The sequence below is a fragment of the Nipponia nippon genome, unplaced genomic scaffold (assembly GCF_047370975.1).
Source record: "Nipponia nippon isolate SJK-2023a ecotype South Korea unplaced genomic scaffold, ASM4737097v1 scaffold_6, whole genome shotgun sequence".
Classification (NCBI taxonomy): domain Eukaryota; kingdom Metazoa; phylum Chordata; class Aves; order Pelecaniformes; family Threskiornithidae; genus Nipponia; species Nipponia nippon.
In genome coordinates, this window is record NW_028262380.1 from 67,332,653 (window position 1) to 67,357,627 (window position 24,975).

At 38.1% G+C, this 24,975-nt stretch overlaps 1 protein-coding gene across 1 annotated transcript in view; it reads right to left on the reverse strand.

Moving 5' to 3' along the window:
• Window positions 1-222: 222 nt before the first annotated feature.
• The window catches only part of EDNRA (endothelin receptor type A), a 36,173-nt gene continuing 11,420 nt past the window's right edge, over window positions 223-24,975 (reverse strand). Inside the window, exons 3-8 of the mRNA XM_009468769.2 lie at window positions 18,201-18,328; window positions 10,707-10,905; window positions 6,672-6,824; window positions 4,402-4,535; window positions 3,889-3,997; window positions 223-1,945 (exon numbers count right to left, since the gene is read on the reverse strand). Coding sequence (XP_009467044.1) covers window positions 1,805-1,945; window positions 3,889-3,997; window positions 4,402-4,535; window positions 6,672-6,824; window positions 10,707-10,905; window positions 18,201-18,328 — 864 coding nt within the window. The 3' untranslated portion in view covers window positions 223-1,804. The remainder of the gene's footprint in view (window positions 1,946-3,888; window positions 3,998-4,401; window positions 4,536-6,671; window positions 6,825-10,706; window positions 10,906-18,200; window positions 18,329-24,975) is intronic.

Below are 24,975 nucleotides of genomic sequence, written 5' to 3' on the forward strand. Positions count from 1 at the left end.
AGGAAAGCAGCGTCACTCATTTACTATGATTTTTGATACAGTTTGAGGATGAAATGTTTTAAATAAAATTCAGCCAAGTCTCATTCAATACCATGCTCTTAGGCACTACTGCAGAGCACTGTCAGAAGACTGTATTTAGGTTTATAACACATGAACATAAATTTGTGTGTATTTATACACGCATGTATGTCACAGAGACAAAAGCACACAAAAATACATAAACCAATTTAAAGAACTTTTTTTTTAATATACTTTAGAAGATTTGTGTGAATGTAGACACTTGGGAAACTTGTGTAGCAGAAGTCACTGTGGGCACTAGCATTTGGACCTCATAAATAAAAATATGCAGGATTATAGCTTTCACTTGAAATGTAACGGATGTTTAAAAATTTGTGGAATTTTAATTACTGCTTCTTAGCCTGGCACAACAGATGCTATAAATTTCCTAGCAGATTTGTGCATGAGGCATATTATATATGACACCACACTATTTAATTCCACTATTTAATGAGAGGCTACCTATTAAAAATTTTTATAGCCAAACAAGGAATCTCTTGCCATGTAACCATAATGGATGGGAATAATAAGTAAATCACCAGTTTACATGTATGCAAGCAATATTTTCTACAGATTATTCATAGCATTTGTATGGTTAACAATTCTAATAAACTATCAAACCCCATTAAAATCTTTCAACATTGTGAGAGTAAGACAAAGAACTCTGTAAGCATAAGGCACAAAATATTCTTGTGCACATCCAGCTGTTACGGACTTCTGCAGTTCTGCATTCTCTATGACTATAACCTCATGTTCACAATGTGTAAGTACTGTTGTGCATAGTTGTTATGATAATAGCCATATTCTCAGAATTCTTTGGACAGCTTTAATAATGGTTCACTGTGTTCCACTGACCCTCATTTCGACTTAGATTTAACACAGCTATAGTCTAAATAGATTAATAGGTTCATATAGTTTAAGAATTAACATGGCAGGTTAATTAAAAACACATTGTAAGGTGCCCCTCTGTGGGCATCTTCCATTCTTTTTGCTGGTATAGATTATGTTTATTATGTTTATTTTGTACAGAGCATTAGAATAAATAACACAGTATAGTACTGTATTATTAACACCTTTTTTTGGTATTAATCTGTGCTTAAGTGCCAAATGTCAATGCTACTTTAAATGGTCTCTTCCTATTTTTGAGTACTGAAGTGCTACAAATGTGAACTGCCCAGCTAATGTCCTGACCAAGTAACATAAGTAAATAAAATACTGGTGTGGACCAAAATATTTTCCCACTTAAACCTGAAAAACAACAACGACAACAACAATATGCAAAACATACTGGTGCACAGAATATGTCCACCACACAAATAAAAGTTAAAAGACAAATGGGCAGAGAGAAAATATAGTCACAGACAGATTCCATTTTGATATCTTCTGAAAAATTCCAGAGTGATTAATTCTAGTGACTCTCAGGTAAAAAGATTGTATTGTACCAGTCACTGGACAGTTCCTGCTTGGTTCAGAAGAACAAACCACCTGTGTAGCTCAAGTCAGTTTTTTGGTGTCATAATTACATCAATATCATTTTCAGAGACAGAATTACCATCCAGTGGATCTCAGTTCACGGAACATCACAGTTATAGTCAGTCAATCTACTCAGTTACCTCTAGAATTAGGTACAAGGGTGCACGTGTCTGAATTGATAATGGAACAGTCACTGGGCTTCCTGTCGAAATAGCTTTGTTGTGACTCTTTTTTTTCCTGTTTGATTCTGAAGTGGTATCAGAGTCCTTAATTTTCAGTTTATGCTGTCTTTATGGCTGCTTCGATCTGTATTGTGATTGTTTAGTTCTTGATTTTTCCACTGAATGCTTGTTCCATTCATGGGCACTGAAGTCACTAGACTCTTCGATTGGGAGCAGCAACAGCAAAGACATGACTGGAAATAAAAAAAAAAAAAAGGTTAACACAAATTTGTCAACTCTATGCAGATTGCCAGCCATATTTTTCATTCAGAAATGAACAGGCCATTCTAGCTGAACGGAGCGATAGCTGCACTCAGGCAAACTTTTTATCCTAGGATGCAAACAACTCTTGTGATTAAACATCACAAATGCAGTAAATTAGGCCTGGCCTGTGCCTCTTATTTAAGAAAAACTTTCACAGTATCAAAAGGGAAATTTGTTTGACTAGGGTAAATAGATTGAGAACTGACAAAGCTCAATACGTATTGTAAGGACTAGGTTGGAGTTTTTTTCCCTCTTTATCACTGCACTTCAAACTTGGGGATCAGTGGGCTGTTTAGCATGTAAGAGAAAAGAAAATTCCCCAGCCTGTGACTTAGGTGTCTTCTCACATCTTAGAAGAAGACAAAAATGTTTAGGAAAGGGGACAGTGAATATATTGAGGTGTATCATTTTTCACAGTTAAGTATAGAAGTTCATTCAAGATCATACTCCCAGCTTCTTCACAGGCTGCTATGTTCAGTTGTCTCTTCTGAAAGGAGCAGAAAGGATTCTTCAGCTATCCTCCCGTCCCCTCACAAAAACTAGTGCTTAATTCTGTGCAGATGGAATCTCCACTTTAGGGGAAAGAGTTAAGGCCTCAGAGGAGCAACGGCAATAGCAGCAGTAGATCTATGACTTCTGTGAACTCAGTGAGAAGGGAGTGTTGCAGAGAGGTAAAGCCAGACTTAAGATATATGTACTACCTGTTTATGGGTGGGTACGTGAAATAGCAATGGAGGTAGGTTGAGAAACTCAAATACAAAAAGGAAAGATTGCCTGAAGCAATGACCTTGATACTAGAAGGAAAAGGGTAAGCTATAATGAGAAGCTGGGAAGGATTAAATAATAGCTGAAAATTCTTTAATGAGAGTTGTTGGATGGTAATTTTATTTGGAAGGACAAATGGGAAGAATGAACTAATGATATGAGGAGCAGCCTGGTAGTACCCACTGTTACTTCTCCCTTTCACCTGAGGACAAGTTCAGGCATATTATCCTCTCCACAGTTCCCAAATGAAGTAGGGGACCGTAAAAAGCAAAGCTGACTTATTTATCATGTGAAAATACTCCCTTAAAACAGCTTGTAGGTCTGAGCAGGCTGCAGACAAACAGGTATTCCCTATTCTAATCATTTATTACATTTTTTCAGTAGTTTGAGTTGCCTATTCACAGACTTAAAGTTTAGTGGTACAGTCCTGTCGTCTTTTGCTTTTCTTTGCAGATAAAGGTATTTCAGTCTTCCTTTTCCATTTCATTACTTTCTTTACCACTGCATGTTCTCGTTTTCTTTCTTCCTGTATTGCCTTTATTAGGTGAACGGGGACTTGTAGAGGCACAGTGTCACAAGGAAATTATTTTACCCTTAAAATATATTTTCATGTGTAGGAACTGGAAAAATGCAGGTAAAAGCCATAATGCGTATTTAATTACCAACGTCAACTCAGGTGCCTGCTTTGGTATTCAAGCCTGAAAATTTCAGTCATTAATGGGATTGTTTAACTGTAGGCAGCTCGGTGTCTTATGTATGTGTTCTTTGTCTTGATTTAGAGTGGGAAATATGTTATAAACCAAACTCTATTCATGTACATGTCATGTGCAGATAAATAGTACTTACAAGAGCGTGTCTATCTCAGTTTACATGTTTACATATGAGGACTATGTCAAACTTATTGACTGGTTTAGCATTTCAGATAAAGTGGATAGTTCCACTTTCTGTTTGGTATGTGTGCTATGTGAGCTGCTAGCTGGTAAACTAGACAATTTAGAATCTTTCATTCCTTTCCATGCCTCTTCTCCCGACTGCTAAAAATAGATAATAACTCAGTGGTTTAATACAGTTCATTAACTGGACATAAAGTCTTACAAAAAGATCTTACCTGGAAACAGTTTTTAAACTTCTTGCTCACAAAATACAGAGCTATTGGGTTTATACAAGAGTTCATGGTTGCCAGGTTGATGCTGATATAATCCAGTGGCAGCAAGAAACTAGGCAACAAAAGAGAAAGCAAAACATTTAAACTGTTCATATACTGTAGGAGCATCCGTGCTCTTTGTAGTTACAATCTCTTCTGTCACAGAAACTAATTCTCTCTTACCTAACTCCCTCAATCTAATCTTGTACCATGCCAGGTCTGTAATAACCTATCTCACAGAAGTTCACAAAAGCCAGAAAAAAGTGATTGCAATGGTGACAGACAACATTTATTGAAATGATGCTACCTCATTAAAACTGAAACCCCTGAAAATGGGACGCAGCTAAAAAGTCACAAAACAAAGTGGTTGCTCTTCTAACACCACAGTTGCATGCACAATGACATTTCTCACATAAACTCCAAGTGTGCGGCATTATATTTTTTCAGTATAAACAATTGATACAGAAAATTAAGTACCTGAGCAGTTCACATCTGCCGGGGTCTCTTTCATTGTATACCATTTTCTTCAAAATTCGGCTCAAATGGAGAGGGAACCAGCAAAGAGCAAAAATCACTACTAAACAGAAAACTGTCTTTGCAACTTCTCGGCGCTAGAAAAAGAAGTAAAGATAACTATGACTGAGTGCCTAATTCATATTGGTAGATGATTGTAGTGTAGTGATGTTGTCAGTGAAGTAAGTAACCTAGATAAAGCATGCAAGGATTTCCAGACTGCAGCTTCCAGACTACCTGATATCCCTGAACTGGTTTTTATGGGGCTTGTTGTGTTTTTGATTCTGGCCATCCTCAACAGAACCTGCTCATCACTGAGACTGGAGCAGCTGGAGCACACAGATCATTGCCAGGACGTTATAGATGTTAGCCAAGGAAAATCCACTGCTGGGCTTTCCTGAAGCTGATTACTTTCCCAGCCCTTCTTATTCCTCTACACTGGATTAGTTTTCTGGCAATCCCTCAGATAAACCTCGTTCTTCAGAAACATGCATAATCTGCAAGAAAACTTTTTCATGTATGAGGGAAACTGGGATTACGCCTGCTTGATAAACCACTTCTACCTAATCCTTGATGTGGGGCGCTCTGTAAACCCAAGGCACGTAAATCAATTGGCAGTAAAAGTTCCATTCGACCGTGTACCTAGTCAGGATGTCAGATCCTCTCTGATGTACTATTTTATATTTAGTATGCACCACATTACATAAAGGGATACTGCACAGTATATGAATTTTGCTATGTGATCCTTGCTATGTGATCTTGAGTAAATAGTTCCTCTACAAACAAAATTTTAGAAATGTCTGTATTACAGCTTAATCTCATAATACTTAGTCAGGAAATAATTTCAATTTAATGGATATTTTATATGGCTCTAGAGATTTACAGATGTTTTAGTGGATTTTTGACAATGCATACCAGTGGTGTTTGGTAGGCATGGATTTGATAAAAAGAAGCATATGAAGGGGTAAGAATACCGCTTCTGAAACTGCCACTGTAATGTAACAATAACAAGCGTTGCCAAGCTCTGTCATTAAAAAACTTAAAGTCAAATGTGTGATTACAGTAAGTCTTGTTAGGCTTTGAATATGACTATTATTGTTTCTTCTTTCTTAGAATAGCCGTTTTTATCAAAATACAAAAAGGATCATGACTAGACATTAATGTGGACAAGGCTGTAGGGAAGGAAGGAAGAAGGGCAAAAGGTGATAGTTAAAAAGACAAGCATTTGTAAATTGTGGCATAAAGTCATCCTCCAGCCACCAGTGTGAGTAGCTTGCTGGGCACTGCACGTCGGGATGGGAAAGCTAGAGGGTGGATTCCCCCAGCCTGTACATACCATTCTAGTTCTAATGGGTGGAGTAGTTTGTGTGTGGCCCTAGGACAGGCTGTGTTGCAAGCCCTGGGGCCTGATGAGAGGAAAAAGTGGAGGATCTGTACAAGGGGAGGGTTTTCCAGTCTGCCCCGGTGAGGAATGAACCAGCAGAGGAGGAACCTCTGAGAGAACTCACTCCGACGCGGAGGGGACTGCTTTAGGGAATGTGGAATTTGAAAGAAAGAGTGGAATTTGAGGGGCTGACGTTAACGCAGGGGAAAAGCTACAGATTGTTTTTAAAATTTCAGTTAGGAATTAAACATCAGACAGTGCTGCAAAAACAGCGAAGTGAGATCTGACGGTTCTGTGAGTGACTTTACTCTATGATCATTTGTTTGTACTATTCTCCTGTTGCTCTTTTCAAAGCAGCTATAGTAGCGGTACTGCATCAGTGCAAGAACCCTGAAAAAAAATCCACTCTATTCTAAACCAGGTTATTCTACAATTGCTTTTTATATGAAACTAAAGTTGCATATCAAAGTGTGCCAAAAGTAGGGAGGACCCATGGAGTCACATCTTTATGAATAAAAAGAAGCATTTTTTTGGCAAATCTTTGTAGTTACATTTCAAAGCATTTAGCCAGTAGTGATTTGAGGTTAAAGAGCAGGAGAGCACAACTGTCGTACATACTTAAGAAAAGAAAGACGCTGGCTAGTTTCCTGAGCGTGCTGTCTTCAATAGCTCCTTACACTATGATTTAGTCTTGTGTTCCGGGTTTAAATGAATACTTTAATGTCATAAATAACCTACATCCTCACTTTCTATTTCTGTAATGTATTGTATTCAAGTATGCTTTGAAACATTTCTAAGATAACTCAAAGAGAGAACAGTATTTTCAAACATCGGTGTTCCTAATATTTACCTGCTTAAGGTGTTCACTGAGAGCGATTCTCAAGTTGCTGTTTCTTCTGTTTAACATTTCACAAGTCATTAACGTATAAAAGATGGCAGTACACGCCAGTGGCATGCAGAAATAGAAACCAAACAGCCACCAATCCTTTGCATCTTTGTAAAACTGTAGATAAGGTAAAGAGAAGAGAAGAGAAGAGATTTTCTTATGATTCAATGGAAGTACCACAGAAAGGTCTTGGAAAGCGTGACAGTTGCTATACCAGTATCTGTCTATTGGTAAACAGCACAAATTATGTAAACCTTCTTATTGTTGATCTGTTTTTGACCAACATCAAAATGGGAATTGTGGCAGTGTAAACTTTTATTTTACCTTATGGACAGCCTGCCTGTACCTCTGTTGCAATCTGTATTGGGTTGGAATTTTTTTTGGTTGTGCTTTCTGAACATTTACACTCATTCATAAAAACTGGAATCCAGTTTCCTGAAAAAGACATGCCAAAATGTAGACAGTGTCAGTTTGCGATAACAAATCTTCCTAAAAGCCTGTCTCAGGAAATGCCATTTACCTCTACGGCTTCTGTCCTGATTCCAAAAAAGGAAAATTCAAAATGTCTTGTAAGTTTAATCACCTTTTGTTATCAGTGCAAAGATTGGTAGTTGGTTTGCTTATGTACTGGGCAGATAGGAGCCACTTCATAAGTGTTTGTCTGATATATGCAAAGCTTAGGACGGGTGGCTTGTAGTGGTACAGTTACTTTTAACCCTTTGCCTGCCATTCATACTATTTGGCTTTTTTAACAGGACACTGAGGGACTTGATAGAGTCATAGTTCTTTGCTGTGTAATTTTAAGTGTTAGCTGTGATTTAAGCTGTGGTTTAAGTTAATACATTTGTGTCTTATGGGAAATACTACATTTGACAAAACATGTAAAATTACTCTTTTCTGTAGAGGATTATATTTTCAGACTTGAGAAAATATTGTATCTTGGTTTTTAACTTTTATGCTCAGCCAAAAGAGTGCACCGAAAAACGACATTTTAAATACTTCCTGTCTCTGTGTTATTAGTTACCGAGATGGATGTGTGTAAAAGGGAACCCTCTTTCTCATAATCTTTCCCCTAGCTTGTTTATTCCTAGCGGATGTGCTCTTGTAACATCATAGTTCCCACACCAAATGTCAAAATGCTAATAACTGAGGATTATATGAATCCTGTTTGAAAAAGTCAAACTTTTGACATCTTGTTTACATTTAAAACTGAACGGTACTAAACTTTGAAAGATGAAAAAAAGGGATACAATTAATAGACTAGTATTTAATAATGTTCATTTTTAAATCTGCTTTAGTTACACTAGAAAGTTGGTTTACTAAGAAAAAGGGAATGCTTTTGATTTTTCTCCCTCTGCCCCAACACAGTTAGCTGCTTAGAGAGCTTGCTAATTTAGAGTATGCTGCTGGTATCTAGGCCACAACCCCACCTCACAGGACATTTTGAATTGTGTTGATTAGCGTGTTTCCTCCTCCTCGTTAGCCTCATCCCTGCGTGAGGAGGTGCTTCAGTCTGCTGCATAGTTGTGCTCTCCTTGGGGGCAGAATTTCCCCCACTGGGAACAGAGCTTCTGCCAGCAGAAAACCAGAAAACAATATGCCTCATATTTGAAGAGTTTGTACTGAGGGGAAATCTAATTACCACTCCTTCTGCAGAGAAAAAGATTACAAATACATGGAGACAATTATCTTTTCCATGGCAAATTCCTCCAAGTCAGACGAGAATCATGTTGGTTGGGCAGCACAACAGAGTGTGTCCTGTGTGAATCTATGCTATGTTTACAGGGAACACTTTCTGTCATATCGGTCTACCAGCTTTCATGAGCATTGCCCGTCAGTCAAGAAAACACACACAGAGTTCTGTGTCACAACCCTGACCAACGCGTCAGTTCTGTACGAGGACCTGGCTTTGAGGAGTTATAAAACCTACACAAAAATGTCTGTAAATGATTAATTGTGGAATCTGAGTTTCACAAAGCTTACATCAAAGCACAAAATTGGGTTGATTTAAGAGAAGTAGACATTCTTTTGTTTGTCTTAAAAGCCCACATGGAACTGGTTTGCTACAGGAAATGTGCATTTTAAACAAGTTTCCTAGTGCACTCAGCCTCTTGGGATTCATGGTCTAGCATGAATCTTTTAAGTCTTTCAAGGATAGCTTTAAGCATGAATAAAGCTCCTATTAAAAACAAAAGTTAATCATAAATCCTTCCCAAAGTTTAGTAATTGTTTATTGTGGTGTTTGTGGTAGTAAATACTATAGTTAAGGTTGAAATGGTATTTCCATTTTAATCCCATGTTTGTACTTGCTTGCAATGCATTGAAACACAACACTCTCCATTTTGACTGAGGCGTCCAACATTTACTCTCAGCTTGGACATAAATGCTGGTTTGTTTCCTTGAAAATCAAAGTGGCATAGGGAGATTCGGAGCTTTTGAATTTTGCTGAGCAAGCAAAAGATACTAATTCCTGCTAATAAAACAAAACAAGCTATTCTACTTAGTACATTAAGAAGAGAACAATAATCATTAAAGTTAGCATGCCTATGGAAGACCTATGGAAGTGTTTTTGAGAAGAGGGAAGACAAAACTCTTCTTTTTCTTAGGGAGAGAGGAAGTGAAGATTGTCCAGGCACATTTGTGGAGAAAAACAACGATTACAAAAGGGAATTTTGCTGCACTGTGCATGTCATAAATCATATTATTATAACTACAGTATCTACAGTCATATAGTCTGTAGAGTTTAGAAACAAAGCTAGAGTAAGTCCTGGACAATTCCACTCCGTCTTCACCTGCATTAATTATTTCCACTAGGAAATTCCTTTTGTCTTCTCTTGCAATTGTCTCTTGCTCTTTCTGCCATTCCTGCAGTCTGTGTAACCCTACCAAAGTTGGGGATGTTCCTCTGAAAAACATGAATCATCCACACTTTTTATTTTCTAAATTTCCTAGCTCCATTTTGCCCTATCCTTCCCAGTTCTAGTGCAAGACATGTTCTGATCCAATACAAGGAGAAGTGCCAGACATTCAAAAACGAGAAACTTGCACTCGATCGTGAAAAATTCTAGTCCAGAAAAAAATATGAATTTTCCCTCAAGACTTAAGACCTTGTACTCTCTGCCTTCTCAGAGACAAAACAGAATATTACTCTTTTTTTTTCATTACTGGGTGAACAGTGGCTGGCCCTCTTTGGGTTCACAAAGAAAAAATTAAGATACCACTTTCCCTTTCCTCAGTGTAAGGCCAGGCGGAAAATCACTATCCCCCTATGCAGTAAAGATCTATTAGTTCTGTAGTGACTACTCACCTGACTTGCTTTGAGCAAGCTAATGTGGGTATTGGCAACTGTTAATGCTGCAGTAGCACAGAGGATGAGGGCTGTGAAATGTGCCAAAGCAGCCTGGTGTGTCTCAGGCACTTCTCTTGCTCGAGTTGCTATATCTAGATGACAGCTAACAGTGCCCACGCTACCTAGGTTGGAGATGTGAATCTGTCAGATTTGTAGTCATGATTTCTTGTAAATGAAGGGATTGTTCTCTGTTTGACTTTGTAAGTGCATATAGAATAGGAAAAGTTATGTTAGAGCATGGCCCCGCCCTTTTCTTTGTCTGCCAAAAGAGCTGACTGCTGCATGCAAAATGCTGACTAATCTTGGTAAAACATGGGTTTTGACAGTTACAAGCTCCAAGGTGTTATACCTAGAAACACAATACCTTCCAAGGCTCTGGCTACCCTGATACATCTCTTGATTGTACTTCAAGCAGGCCCAAATTGCAAATCCTCAGTAGTAAAAAAATGAAAATGTTGTAAAGTCCCATTTAGTATCTCTGGCTGAAAGTAGAGACGGGTCACTGTAAATGAAGGATCCTCTTTGCACCAATATACATTTCAATACATTTTGGACTTTAATGGATGAATAAAGCGTATTATAATCCAGCATCTTAATTGTCTAACCTATATACTGTGGATTCCAAAAAGAGAAGAAAGGATGTTACTTACCAACATAAAACTATTTGTAGGATTGAGCATGCAGGTAACATAACCTTCATCCTTGTATTTGAAAGGTACCACAGCAAAACCAATTGCTTCTGGAATAGCCAGTATGAAGGACAGAAGCCAAATGGAGAAAATTTCAATAGCAGTGATCATAGGGATTCCAATTCCCTGAACACGGCTCCAGGAGGCAACTGCTCTATACCTGAAAGAGACAGGCATTAGTTTCCAACCTTCAGTTTCTTCCTTAAATTCAAAGATCTTGGTTCAATTTCATATATTAAGTAAAATCTTAAAGCTGATATCTTAGACTTGTATTGCTTTTTTCTGCCTGTTCCAGGGTCTCTGCCAGCTATCAAGCCACCTTGGACACAGCAGAGCACTTCAAGGGGTGGATAGCAGCGAGCTGGCTGCAATTGTTCTGCTTAGGCACAGGATTGTGTGGAATTCTGCTATGTGGACTACACTAATGATTTCTAATTAAAGTAGGGAAGGTTTGTGAGGACAGACTATATCTTTCACTACATCAGCTGACGTAACAAGGAAAAAAGCTTCCAGGCACGCAAGCCATTCTAATAGATACAAAGCAGATATCTCCTTCAGCTACCTCAGCTATAATAGGGGTGCTATCTGAAGTGAACTTGTCAGCTTCCATGCAATGAAATACTGTGAAAATACTCTTGATTAAATGAAAATGCATTTGTTCTATTTACGCTACTCAATGTTAAAAATACTGGTTTTACGCAGCATATTCTGTATTTGCCTTAGACTACAACTGAGTGCTAGTTAGGACTGTCTGACAGTTCTCGGCCTCTGCATCGCCTTTCTGATGAGAAACTGAAGTGCATGGCTAAGGAGTTTGTACATGCCAAACCCAACATATTTTCCTACTACTTTATCCCTTAGATAGCAAGTTTCTCTGTAAAAAGTGGAATTACTGAAACCTGCTTTCCTATGTGTATGCATGTCATAACTGTAATCTTGGTAAAAGGTGAGAACTCTTAAAGAAGTTTCAAATACAGCCCATGCATTTCTCTCTTTTCCTCTTCCTCTCTTTACCTTCTCTGTCCCTCCAGTGCTGGAGGATTCTTGTTACCAGGCTGCAGCTTTCCCTCAGTCAGGGAACTGAGAGGGTCTTTCTCCTCTACTTGTCTGCCAGTTTTCAAGGAACTTGTAGAAATTTATTAGACCTCAACCTCTTTGTCAACTCTGGTCAAAAGGTTCAAAAATTATTTGGAGAAGACTGATAGGCATACAAGATAGGGTACAAACCAGTCCATAAATAAAATTTTCAGTAGCAGACTTAACTGTTGTCTAACAATAACTGCAGTAAACGAGTTACTTAGCATTCGCAACAATTTAGGAAATACAGTGCTATCTAAAAATTATGGAAACAACAAATATTATTTTTGGTCTTGTAATAATCTGAAATGTATGCTGGAACGCTTTATGTCATTAGTGTTGTAACAGTTTCTAAACTGCTTATTTTACTTCCTCAAAATAATAGCACCTTCCCATTTGGAATTACAGTGCTACATAGATATATCATGGCATCCACTGATGAAACAGTCTTTTTTAGTTGAGGAGAAAAAAATTCAAGCAACGTTGTTCATCTTCTTTAAAAAATGTCAGAATAAGAAGTCACTGAAGCAGATTATAAATTGTAAGGAGCTGTGTCATTTTACTGTCCTGACTGTGCAAGTATTCTTTTCTTCCTCAGACATGCCCTCATTTTCTGCCCCCTTGAGTCCTGGCAGATACCTTTGGATATGTGCAGCTGCCACCTCTATTTACCTTTCCAAGGCATGAGCCAAGGTTAAACTTTTCAGAGGAAAGCAAATGGGGTGGTGATTTTAGCTGATGACAGCAGCTCACTGAGTACAAAAGGGCATATCAGCAGGCACAAGGAAGGGGAAAGGTATGGGGAAAGGAGATGCCCTCAACAGAGCAGGAGGATAGAGTTTGTAAGTATGTAGGCTCTGAGTTGCAGGGATGGGTGAGCTTTGGCAAGGGAAGGAAAGAACAGGGGAATTTAGATCAGAAAGCTTTAGGCTGGAGGATTAGCTTGTGGAAGGATTAGGATGGGATGGTAGAGAGGTGATTGGAAGGAATACACAATTTTGGCATGGAGTTGAAGGCAAGGGTTTGAGGAAAAGAGTAGTTGAGAACTCTGGGTTAGGATGCTTTGAGTGTACTGGGAAGTATTGGATTTTGAATTTCTGAGATGGAAGGAATGAAGAGCTTCCAATAGGAAAAACATTAGTTAAGGGATATAGGACCTAGGCTATAGAGGTCAGTAAAATTTAGAGTTATTAAAAGGCATCCTCACCCCTCCTCTAACCAAGACACTAATTTGGGATTCACAGACACAGCATTTCTTCTGATTTCCTGTATCACACCCCCTTTTTCATTTGGTAGTGTGCTTATTAACAGGATGGAAGGCTTCTGAATTAAATCCCCTGCAGCCTCAATGTTAAAGGAGGGAAGATGCATGAATGCAAGATCAGGCCGTAAGCCCCTCGCAAAAAATATCAGAAAGCATTATTGCAGAACACCACTGGAAGGTGTCAGAGCCTTGTATGCCATCATTCTTGCAGTAAGCAGACTAGAAACTTTTGCTTTGATATCTATAGCAATATCATACACAGCATGGTCACAGGTATACTATGGACAGGTTCTCAGTACAACATTTTAACAGAAATGTATGTATAAAGATTTTGAACGTACTAAAGCAAACTACATTTTGGACTTGCAGATTGAAAATAAAAACATCTTCTAAAGGCATCCTTATCTTCAAAGAATATCAGAAGGGAGGGAGGCAATGGTTCACTCATGGGGAGAGGGTCTATGAGACTGGAGTTCTGAGAGCATCGAAACAAATAAACTACACTGAGATAATTGAGAAAGTAACATTCAGCATCATATCTTCTCACACATATTTATTAATATTAAAATTCAAATCTAATTTTAAATAATTTGTGATCCTCTCATATTTCATTTTACCAAATATTAAATTTTGGCTTTAATGACTAAATGGAATATTCATTGAAGCATAACCTTTCACACAAATACTCAAATATTTGTGAACTTTGGAAATTTAACAATCAATTTGAAATTTACTTTCTACTGACTGGCAATTTTACAGTTGGTCCCATCAGCTGCACAAGGTACATGATACTATCTCATCCTTGACTGAATGATGTTCTTGGTAGACTGTACATATTTTTCAAGTAAGAAATGTAAAGTTTGTGTTGTGTCATCTGTGTAACTATGTAAGTGACAACAAATGGGTTGAAAATTGTGAATCCAGTTCTTTCCTTTCTTGCATTTTTGTACCTGTTCTGTTTGAGTTACATCTGTTTTGCACATGAGAAGATCAGATACTGCACAACAGTAAGGATTTGGGTCCTGTATGTATTTTACTAGCAATTTTTTTTTCAGTTCACAATTCAAATAACTATCAGAGAAGGAATTATTGGCTGAATAATTTTATGAATGGTTTCAGCTAAAGCAAAAGCAGCTCAGTAATTAGATCAGAATTTGCTGAATGCATATTAGCCTGCAATTACTTGGTCTCTTTACTCACTGCTGTAAGAGTGATTTGAAAAATAGTGGTAGTATAATTTTTCAGGTGGGTGTTCTGTGAGTTATGTAATATATAGGATTTTTGTCTAGCCACAAACCTCCCATAATTAGGAGTGGGAAAATACTGCAGGGTTTATTTCCCTCATACTTAGAAAATACAGGATGTCTGCCAGGGCACTGACATAAAATACATGCATCGTGCATTATATTTAATTCCCCAATCTAAAATCTGTGTGCGTGTGTTTTGTCTTACTTTTTTCTGTTTGTTTCCCTTTTGTCTCCAACCTTGTCTAAAATATTCAATTCTTTTCCAGGTCATTTCCTTTTCTCTGTTTAATGTTGTGACTCCTCTCTCCCCTTTTCATTTTCTACTGGTCATGCACGTGCTGTCAACTTTAGTATATTGTGCCCTTCAGTTGCTCTCTCTCTTCTGTTTTCTTCTCCTCCCTCTTCTCCCATTCTTAGCTATTTATTCCAGCTTGCTTTTCATGGATGCTGTAGTCCCTCCTGCTCCTTATATTTAGAGATGCACAGTATTTAAGGACAAAGGAACGTTACATCATGGAGTATACATACATACAATTAAATATTTTGTGCTCCTATCTAGTTATAACTTGCTTAAAGCATTTGTTTCAGAAGGACATCTTGTCTTGATCTGAGAACATTAAGAGCAGGACACCTTCACCTTTCCCTGGTGGTTTCTTCTTGTAGTTAATCACCCTCATTGTTAAAAACGTGTACCTTATTTTCATTTGGAATTTGGCTGAAACCTTGTTCTATAAGTTCTTATTATATCTTTCTTTGCTAAGCTAAAGACCCCATGGATAGCTGATACATCACCTGTATTTCAGTACTTGGATATTATATTTAAGTGGCTTCTTAAGTGTCGTTTTTGATAAGCAACAAATTGAGATCTGTAAGGCCACTGAATCATTTCTGAAGCTTTTTTACACCCTGTCCGTGATGTCATCATTGTTTGCTAAAGAATAATTCTAGAACTCTTGTTAGCCTTCCAGCATTGGTCTCATTAATGCAGCGTGGTTGTGGTTTTCACTGTGGCCCAGATTGGTTTTTGGAACAATTTGGATGAACTTTACCATAGTGGTATTTAATCAGAATTAAAAAAGAAAATGTATTGTGGGCCTAATGACGTGAAATCAGGGAGTATATGAAAATTAACAAATGGGCTATAGCTTGTCTGTGGACTATCAGTCCCCTATGCCTGCTGTCTTACAGAGTAGATGCTTTTGTTTCCCTGTTCCTTTTGACTGCATTAGAAAATTAGTTGTTCGAACGGCCCACTAGTATAACATATTTCTGTTCTGCAAGTATCACCAGCCCTATATAAGAGGGAAAAGCAATACAGAAAAGATAAGAGACTTGATAAAGGACATAAGAAGCAGTCACTGTCAAGATTAGTGTCAGAACAGTTCCTAAATGAGACTACTGTTGCGGACATCAATCTATTCCTTTTTGTTGTGAGAGATCACAGCTGTTACTCATTTTAAAGATAGCCAGCAGTGTGTTGATTGCAAAGCTCTTAATACAATAAAGCTCATAGAGCTTTGTTTTAGTGGTAAAATCTTGACTTATATCTAATACACTTACTGGAAGTTGGGCCAGATGAAAGTACCTCCGCTGAGATTACTGTTCTATGCAAGAAGAGGGTGTATACATATTAGATAAGATCCATATCTTCACTCTTCTTCTTAAAACCACTTCTTCATCAAAATCATTATGCCCGAGACATAAGCAAGAGTAAAAGCTCAGGAAGGGAAATATCCTTCCTCTTAGTCACAGTCAGGCACTGTTTAGAAAAAGAGTCAGACTATCGTCACCATCAAGACCTAGAGTTTAAAAATGCCCGAGAAGCATCTGAAACAAATGTGAGCTTCCTCTGAAGGGTGAATGGCTGGTTTGGTGTTTTCTGTCAGCCTCTTAAAACCCTCTCCAAGTATGAGTGGACATTGTTCCCCTCGGGCATGCACAGTTAAACCTTAATACACTGCCAGTGCAAGTCACTTTGTGCGAGGGGCAGTAGTAATGAGTGGAGTTTCACAACGGGATGTAGTTAGCACAGAGAACAGCCCTTGTAGGAAAAAAAAAACCCCAACTTTTTCTAAATTAAGGCCGTAGTCTGCAAGAGGGACAGAGAGTCAAAAATTATCAAAGCTATGGAGCTCTGAATTCAATATACCAATTGACTCTGTCTTTTTCTACCTCATAGAATGCAATTCCATATATAGACACCCAAAATAACTATAAATGAGAGAGTTTTCAGGAGCTTTTTTAAGAAAAAATTAACTTGCCTGTAGACCAGAAACAGTCCAGCTGTGACAGCACACAACTCCATATTTACTCATTTTCCGTACTAAAAAGCAAACACTAGCTGATGTGGAATTTTGTATGAATGTGACTACGCCACTTCCAGTGCCCAACCTGACTTGTTGAAGGTGCTCTCAGATCCTGATTTTGTGGTAATTTAACCTAGATTCACTTCATGTTAACCAATATCAGAATCTGGCTGTGTACATCTGTTTTCTAACACACATTCTCTGCAACCATTTACTAGAGTAGCACCAGATGATGAAGAATATGTCCTTGGCAAAGCGTGTAAACTCGGGGGAGGAAATTAAATAGTCTGAGTCTGATCTCATACAAGACTTTATACTCAAATGGAAACAGCATTTAGTTGTTGTGAGGATTAACAAATCAGTGCTTGTAAATGTATATATATACACATATATAAAGAGGTAGCTTCAGCTGAGTTACTTCCAATTTATGAAAATGTATGTAACAATAGGACTAAATCTAGTGAAGCTGCATTGCTCAGAACTTATCTAACAAACTCTCTGTTTCTTCTGTGCTTGATCTATGATATATTCCTTAGAGCAGTCCATGGGATCGTATTTTATGCTGGGCAGATATAGTTTGAGAAACAGAATTCTTTTTATAGTTCTCAGACTCAAAAATGGAAATAGAACACTTGCCTGCATTACAGTTTTTTGTTTCTGGCTTCAGCTAATGAGTTTCTAATGCAATAAGGAACTGTATTTCAGGTATAGATGCTACTAAGTTACTCATCTGTTGCAAACCTTGTACATTAACTTTTTATGTAAAACCAAACCAAGATTAATTTTAAAGTTTCTTCTACCTTTGCATCGCTGTACTAATACACATAATATATTTTTTTATCATATTTTTTGTATCAGAATTACTGATATTTTGGACTAGAACATGATCAAGTAAACTCAAGACCAATAAAAATAGCTTTTACAGAAGTGAAGTCTTCATCTGCTATTGTCTTATATGCATGAAGAACAAAAGCATAAAAGAATCATGTTCAAAAGCATCTTAGCTGTTGTTCTAGCAAAAAGCTTATGTATCTATCTGAGCAGTTTTAGCAGAGGCATTAATTTTCAAACTATCAACGTCAAACTACCAAAGCAAGTTTCCAACGTGTTTTTCAATAAAGCTCAATTAGTTATAAAAGTTATCAAAATAAACACTGTAATTATGGTCCATAGGCAGTGACTTGAAAGAGTTATTTTTAAGACTAAAGATTATGATTCTGTTCGAATACAAAACGAACATGAGGTCATATGAAAGAAAGAAGTCTGAATACTGAGTCAAATCCCAATAATTTTTTGTCTGGTAAAGGAAACTGAAATAATGCTTTACTAGAGCTTTTAAATACCTTTAAAAAAACTGTAAAGTTAATTAGTCCAATGGCTTCCTATTATACTCTGGGCCACAGATGTGGTGCTTTGTTATAGCCAGGATATCAAAAAACAGAATGTAAGTTACATCTATACTGTAGTCTGTCTGCTAAGAAGACCATACTGAGCGCTCCCAGTTTTAGGAAAAGTGTAAGGGCAAGAACAGTGTCTGTCAAAAGAGTAAAACATACTGTACCTGTCCACACTGAGGGCACAGAGATTAAGGACTGTGATTCCCACCGATGCCTTCTGTATAAAGGGAAGGAATTTGCAGAGAAACTGTCCAAATTCAGAATCTCCAAAAGGCCACTTCTGAGCAAGGAGCTAAAGAGAAGATATAAAATAATCAGAATATTTAAACAATAACTTAGCAAGTATGTAACAATTGTAATTATTTCTCGTCTTAGACACAGCCATTGTAACCTTGAATTCTCCATGCCTCAAGCATATCCTTAGTACTGAGTGAATCTGGGAAGTAACCGCTACTATAGAAGCACAGAGGGTGAAAGTTTAAACTTAGGTGTTGACTTTGTACTGCTGTAATAGTAACTTGCATTGTTAAAAAAGTTTTTATTATTGTGCTTCAGCCACCAGTATTGAATAATGAAAATCTAACTCAACCCTGTCATAAACGGTTGCAATTACCACGTCCCAGAACCAAGCAGTCAAAGCGTAACTCACAGTTCATAATGAAATACCTCAGAGCCAAACTCTCATGCTGCACGCAAGTAGATTCTTTGTCATTGTAAATGTACCACTACGTAACTCATGACAGTATTCACTGCCAGATTCTTAAGTGTGTGGAGAAAATATTGTACATACATAATTTGTTCCATATAATGTTTTAAAGGACTACCATCATACTGTCCTGGTTTCAGCTGGGACAGAGTTAATTTTCTTCCTAGTAGCGGATTTAGTGCTGTGTTTTGGATTTAGGATGAGAATGATGTTGGTAACACACTGATGGTTTAGTTGTTGCTAAGTAGTGCTTACACCAGTCAAGGACTTTTCAGCTTCCCCTGCTCTGCCCGGCACACAAGAAGCTGGGAGGGGGCACAGCCAGGACAGCTGACCCAGACTGGCCAAGGGGCTCTGCCATCCCGTATGGCGTCATGCGCAGTATATAAACTGGGGGAGCTGGCCGCGGGGGGAGGGATCGCTGCTTGGGGATGGGCTTGGGATTGGTCGGCAGGTGGTGAGCAATTGTATCGTGCATTACTTGCTTTGTATATTACTGTTACTACTACTACTACTACTACTACTTCTTTACTTTATTTCATTTCAATTATTAAACTGTTCTTATCTCAATCCACGAGTTTTCTCACTTTTACTCTTCTGATTCTCTCCCCGATCCCACCGGGGGAAAGTGAGCGAGCGGCTGTGTGGGGCTTAGTTGCTGGCTAGGGTTAAATCACGACACATACATACAAGTGGGCTGTACTACAAGGCAACAGAAAAGCATCCATTTGGAAAGATGTGAATGAGTGGCTGGAGTTTAGTATTTCCAAGGAGGCATTTACATAACAAATATTAATACAATGATTCATGTGAACAGTTGTGAATAATTTGCATGTAAACAGTAATCTTTCTAGCTATAATTGTTAAAGCTTTGAACAAGTATACATACAAAATACAGGATACAAAATTATTGAGGGCAGTCAAATCTACAACTGACTGCAGAGTCACAGAGGATCTCCTTTTACTAGGTGCCTGGCAGTAAAATGGCAGGTAACATTCAATGTAAGTAAATGTAATGAGTGAAAAATTATTATGTCCCTACAAAGTACTGAGTAGCTGATTCCACTCAAGAAAGGGATCTTACTGTCACCATGAATAGTTCTTTTGAAAAACGAAGTCACTACACCTTCTCACCAGTAGGGGAAAAGTCACTCTTGCACTACTGTTTTTTCAATCTTCTTCCCTAAGTCTCTATTACTGAGCCTTTGTCAGGGGTAGGATACTGAATAAGAGGTAACATGAGTTCTTTGTGTGATATAGCCCAGCAGTTCTTATGATGTTATCAACTTCTATCGAAGTAGTTGTGTAATAGAAAGCATTAGATGTTAAATGAAAATATCAAGTGCTTGAGTCAGATATGTGACTTTGTCAACATCCTAGTGGATGTTGTAGACCCTGTATAAACGGGGCGATTTTTAAAGGCAGTAATAATAATTGTCTTACTGGAAAATTAAATAATTTTTACTACTGTGCAGTCATTGGATTTATATTAAGTCTTACTGAACAAAGGCTAGAACACAGACTATTTTGATGGTACCATCTAAATTTGGAGATGTTTTTGTTTGCTTCAGAGGAAGACAGCAAATGATACACTATGGAATAACAATTATAAGCCAAACCCAAGCTTCTGAAAGCTTCTAAAACCTAATTTTGCTGAATTTTTGAAGATGGTCAGATCCAGACCTGAGACTGTTTTATGGAACTAAAATAGATTTAAACTTCACTACAGTTTTATTTTCAAGTGCATGAGATGGAGATGAACTGATGGCACAACAAGCATTTCCAATAAATGCAGTATGTGTGATGTGCCACAGTCTATCTGTCCTGGGCAAGAGTGCAAAGTGGAAAAGAGAGAACAAGGAACCATACTTTCATCTGCACAAATGTGCAAGGACTGACACCATTGCATTCTGCATGCAAAAATTAGTTGTGTTCTTTCAATGATAAACACAACCTATGAATTATATATTTTTAACATTTTTACAGTTAAAACTCAATGGAGATTATACTATAGAAATTTAAATTGTTGTTTTCAGAGTTTACTTTCTTGCAGACCTGTTCTGCCAGGCCATCTTCATACTTGGGCAGACCTCTTTGCTTACAGTCACTTCACGTTTTAAGAGTTATCTTTGCAACCACAAGGACTAGAAAATTTCTTCAGTAGAAGCTTAGGCTCTGGACCACACTCATCTAGTAACAGTGGGTGAATTCTGTCTGCAGAATTAGAAAAACAAATTTTGGTTGTATCTCAGGACTGTAGTATTCAAAGTAAACGTTTTATTTCTATTTAAATTACTGTTAAATTGATACATACTAATAATCACTACCTTTAACAATATAAATGTTAACTATGGGGAGTTAAAATTCACATCTGTCTTTATCTCAGTTAATGTAGAGGTTACCTTTCTGTTTTTTCACAGCATGAGTTTTTCAGAGCACTTTGCTGTAGAGTACAGGATGTTTATCACTGAATGCCAGATTTGTGGAATTCATCTTCTCTTTATAGTCAGTCCCGATCTGGCTTTTTCACATCCCCTCTTTTTTATAGCCATTCATCACAATGCTAAATTACTTGTGCTTTTTTTCCCCCCAAGTAATACCTCAAAAATGCTGGAAGCAGCTATGTGCTACACGCTGCCTGTGTCTCTCTAGGACCATATTCATGTTGTCATTCGATTACTTGTATTTCAAGACAGATTTTAGCAATTCATAGCTTTCAGCCACCAGGGTGTTAATACTATGAAGCAAACTTCTGTGTTATCTGTTAGGCATTGTATTTTTTACTGGATTATTTTTTTCTCTTCAACTGCATATTAAAATGAGATTTCTCAACATAAGCTATAGGATCAATCCAAGTTTGTCTACTCCCTATTTCTTGAGAGTATTAGAATATCACATAAATGTGGTTCGATTTGCTCTTGTTCTGTTACTATACGTTGCTGCGTGTTTTCTGGCATATTGAGAACTCTTGCCTTCTTCAAGGAGAGCTGGGTATCTTATTTACCAACCAGACCACAGCAGAGAAAATGCAAGCACCTTTGCAAGGCTCTTCCAGTTTGGGACAATCATATTTGATGAAAGCAAATCCCCTTTGTGCCAGAGGGCTAGGGAATGGATCACTAGTGTTGGTGATTTAACTATTGTCACTACCTTCAGTTACAAAGGTAATGAGATTATACCTGCAAACTGTTGATTAGTTCCTCTGGTTTTATCTGTATTTATTGACTGAATAAAATACATTGAAAGCACCAGCAGAATTATTTTCTAGATAGATTTGCTATATTATAACAAATATATGCAGGGCATATTTTTGCCTTTTGCCTAGAACTCTTGCATGAGGCTTTCGTTTATGTCGGAGCTGCAGAAAAAATGTTGGAAAAAGAAGGGGCAATCTGAATCCATGGTAATTCTCCAACCAATTGTAGACACACGGAATTTCAGCTCTAGACTCTTGTCTGGGTTTGGGTAAAATCAGAATAGTTTTCAGGCACCGCTGGGTGAAGGCTAAATTATAAATGGCACTGCCAGGGAAAACACACCCTAGCAAACTTTTGTCAATCCCCTGTGCCAGCCAGAGCCCCGAAACTGATTTAGCATTATAGATCACACTTTAAAAGGCAACTGAAAGATAGGCACCTATTCATTTATGTGCACTGACTGTGGCCGTAGCGTATACCTGGCAATAGAAATGAACAAGCACTTTGTAGTGACTGTGAAACACTGTTACTACAAGGCAAATATTAGCTTCAAAAAGAAAAGTGTTGTACTTGAAAAAGGTTCACTAACTCATTATTCCTCACAGGGAAGCTTTATCATGGTTCCAGCACATACACATCTTCCCCACACCCCAGGAAGCTCTCCTTTTTTAAGATTAAAAGTATTTTATTCCTTTTGTTTTTTACACTTTTCCACTAATTGAAGTAACATCAGTACCAAATCATTTGACATTCCTTTCAAGTTGATTTTAATAAAAATCACTGGGATCAGAATTAAGTTATTTGATTTTTAAGATTAACTTTGCAATCATTTCTGTGGGTATACTCCATTATCATTCCGCATCAGCTATGCATTTGTTACTTCCCCTTGGATCAGGTGCCAGTTTTTTCTTCTGTAGATATTTTTAGTCAGCAAATCTGATCCTGTCTTTGGTTTTACTAGTTTTACATCAAAACAAGTCCATTGCCCCCTGTTCTGCCCTAGCAGGGTAGAGAAACTTCAGAGGGAAATAACATATTTATTTTGTATAAAAAAAGGAGGCCAGGAATTTAATTGAATTAGTCCTGATTTACTTAGGTACAGTGTAAGAACTGGGACTACTGGCTCTGCTTTTCCAGTGCTTTTGCACGTTTTAATATCCAAACAAAATGAGCATAGAATTTTAGCAGATTACATTTTCTCTCAAGATGCAAGGATAGGAGGAATCAGGCTGATTATCCCAACTTGTATCCCAGTTTTCCATGAGTTGGTCAAATGGATTGTGCTTTTGCAAACCCACTCACAAATCTCTGAGGTTTCAAAATAAGACATGCAGCAAAGGAAATGCACTTTTGCCCTTGTGCAGTTTACAACTTAGGAGTATTTCATACAGTTCAACTGTGGTGCAATTCTTGAGCGAGAAAAGGGTGTAGTCAACAGCATATTTTTACACTGAAATCAGAAACCAAGATTTCAAGGTTCTACTGTCAGTCTTAAAAAACCTCAGCAAAGTGACCAGAGAGTCACAGCTTCCTTGAGCATCCCCCCTTCTCTGCTGCTTTATATGGCCTCTCTGCCCCGACGCTGCAGCTTGAAACAAACAAGACAGCAGTGCTGAGAACATTCCTTTGCAATGATTTTTAAATGTCACTCAGTTGATTTTATTCTACTGCTGTTGCTATTTTCTAACCCCCATTAGTATGCTAGCTGATGTACAAAACATAGATAAAGTGCCACTGTGCATCCCAAGCAATTTATATATAGTCTAAAAGAGAGAATGTTATAATTCAGCCACATGAGTATTCACCAGTACATGCTTATGTGCATCCACGGTGTTTATCTAATACTAGGCTGATATTGTGTGTTTACAGGCAGATGATGACCCTGGAGCTCAGCCCAAAATAGATGTCCTGGGTTAGGTGCTGGATATGAACCGGCTCTGAGCTGCTCTATAAAAACTGCTTTGGTTCAACAACTACGTGTCAGGAGGACCTCTGTCTCTGCCACATGGCATTGAGGATGAAAGCAAAGGTTTCATACCTGCCCTTTCCTGCTCTGATCTCATCCTAGTGCTCTGGAGCCTTCCTCTTCCTATATCCACTTGGGACCATTGTTGTGCTGACACACAAGATCTGTTTCCCAAAAACTGAACTGTGTTTCATACAGATAGTGCTTGCCCCTCATGCCGCCCCCACGGAGGATACTCTCCTGAGTTTCATGGCATTTAAGTGTTCAATGATACTGATGGAGCAACTCTGGCACAACCCTGGCAGTCAGACTTTCTGCTCTGTCTTCAGCAGGACAAATAGAAATAGCTTCTTTATTCCATGACTTCTGTTACGCTTGTGCAGTAATGGAGAAAGGGACCAAACCAGCAGATTTCTGTTTGTATAGATAATGTCTAGTTGTATAAGTGACCAGCATCTCCTAACTGTGGAGTAAGAGTTACAAAACCAGTGTATTCCGGAGTGTTTTCCTTTCCTTGCAACATAGCCCAGAATGAAAGACAAGAGAAATTCCTCTGTTTTTGTCAGATCAGCACATTTAGGGGTTTTTTTCTTTGTTTTTTAAGTCTGGTTTCCTCTAGGAGACACTGAGCTGTCTTACTAAAGCTCTGTCTTAAATTGTGTTCTGCAATTATGTATGCCCTTGTCTGCCACAATGCATGGGCCAAATATGGTCCCTGGTGTTTTGGTTGGAATCCAGGTGAAATCTGACTGACCACAGAAGTGTCCAAGATCTGTGCCACTCAGCTGACTGCATTAAGTGACAAAAGACGATGATTCCGACTGAAGTGCTCCTCCTGTCTCTGATCTGTAAGACTGGTTCGTTAGGAAGAAGGGTGGATTGAGTCTCCTGCTTGTGGTATTTTGATTGTGGTATTTTGATTCAGTGACTCAACTGGGACCCTTCTGTCCCCATGAAACTTCATAGGACAAGAATTCACTGCATGTTCTCAAGCCTTTCTCTTCTTCCTGCAACCCACATATCCAAGAGAAAATTGCATTGCAGGACAGTCCTCATCCGCTTCTTGCTTG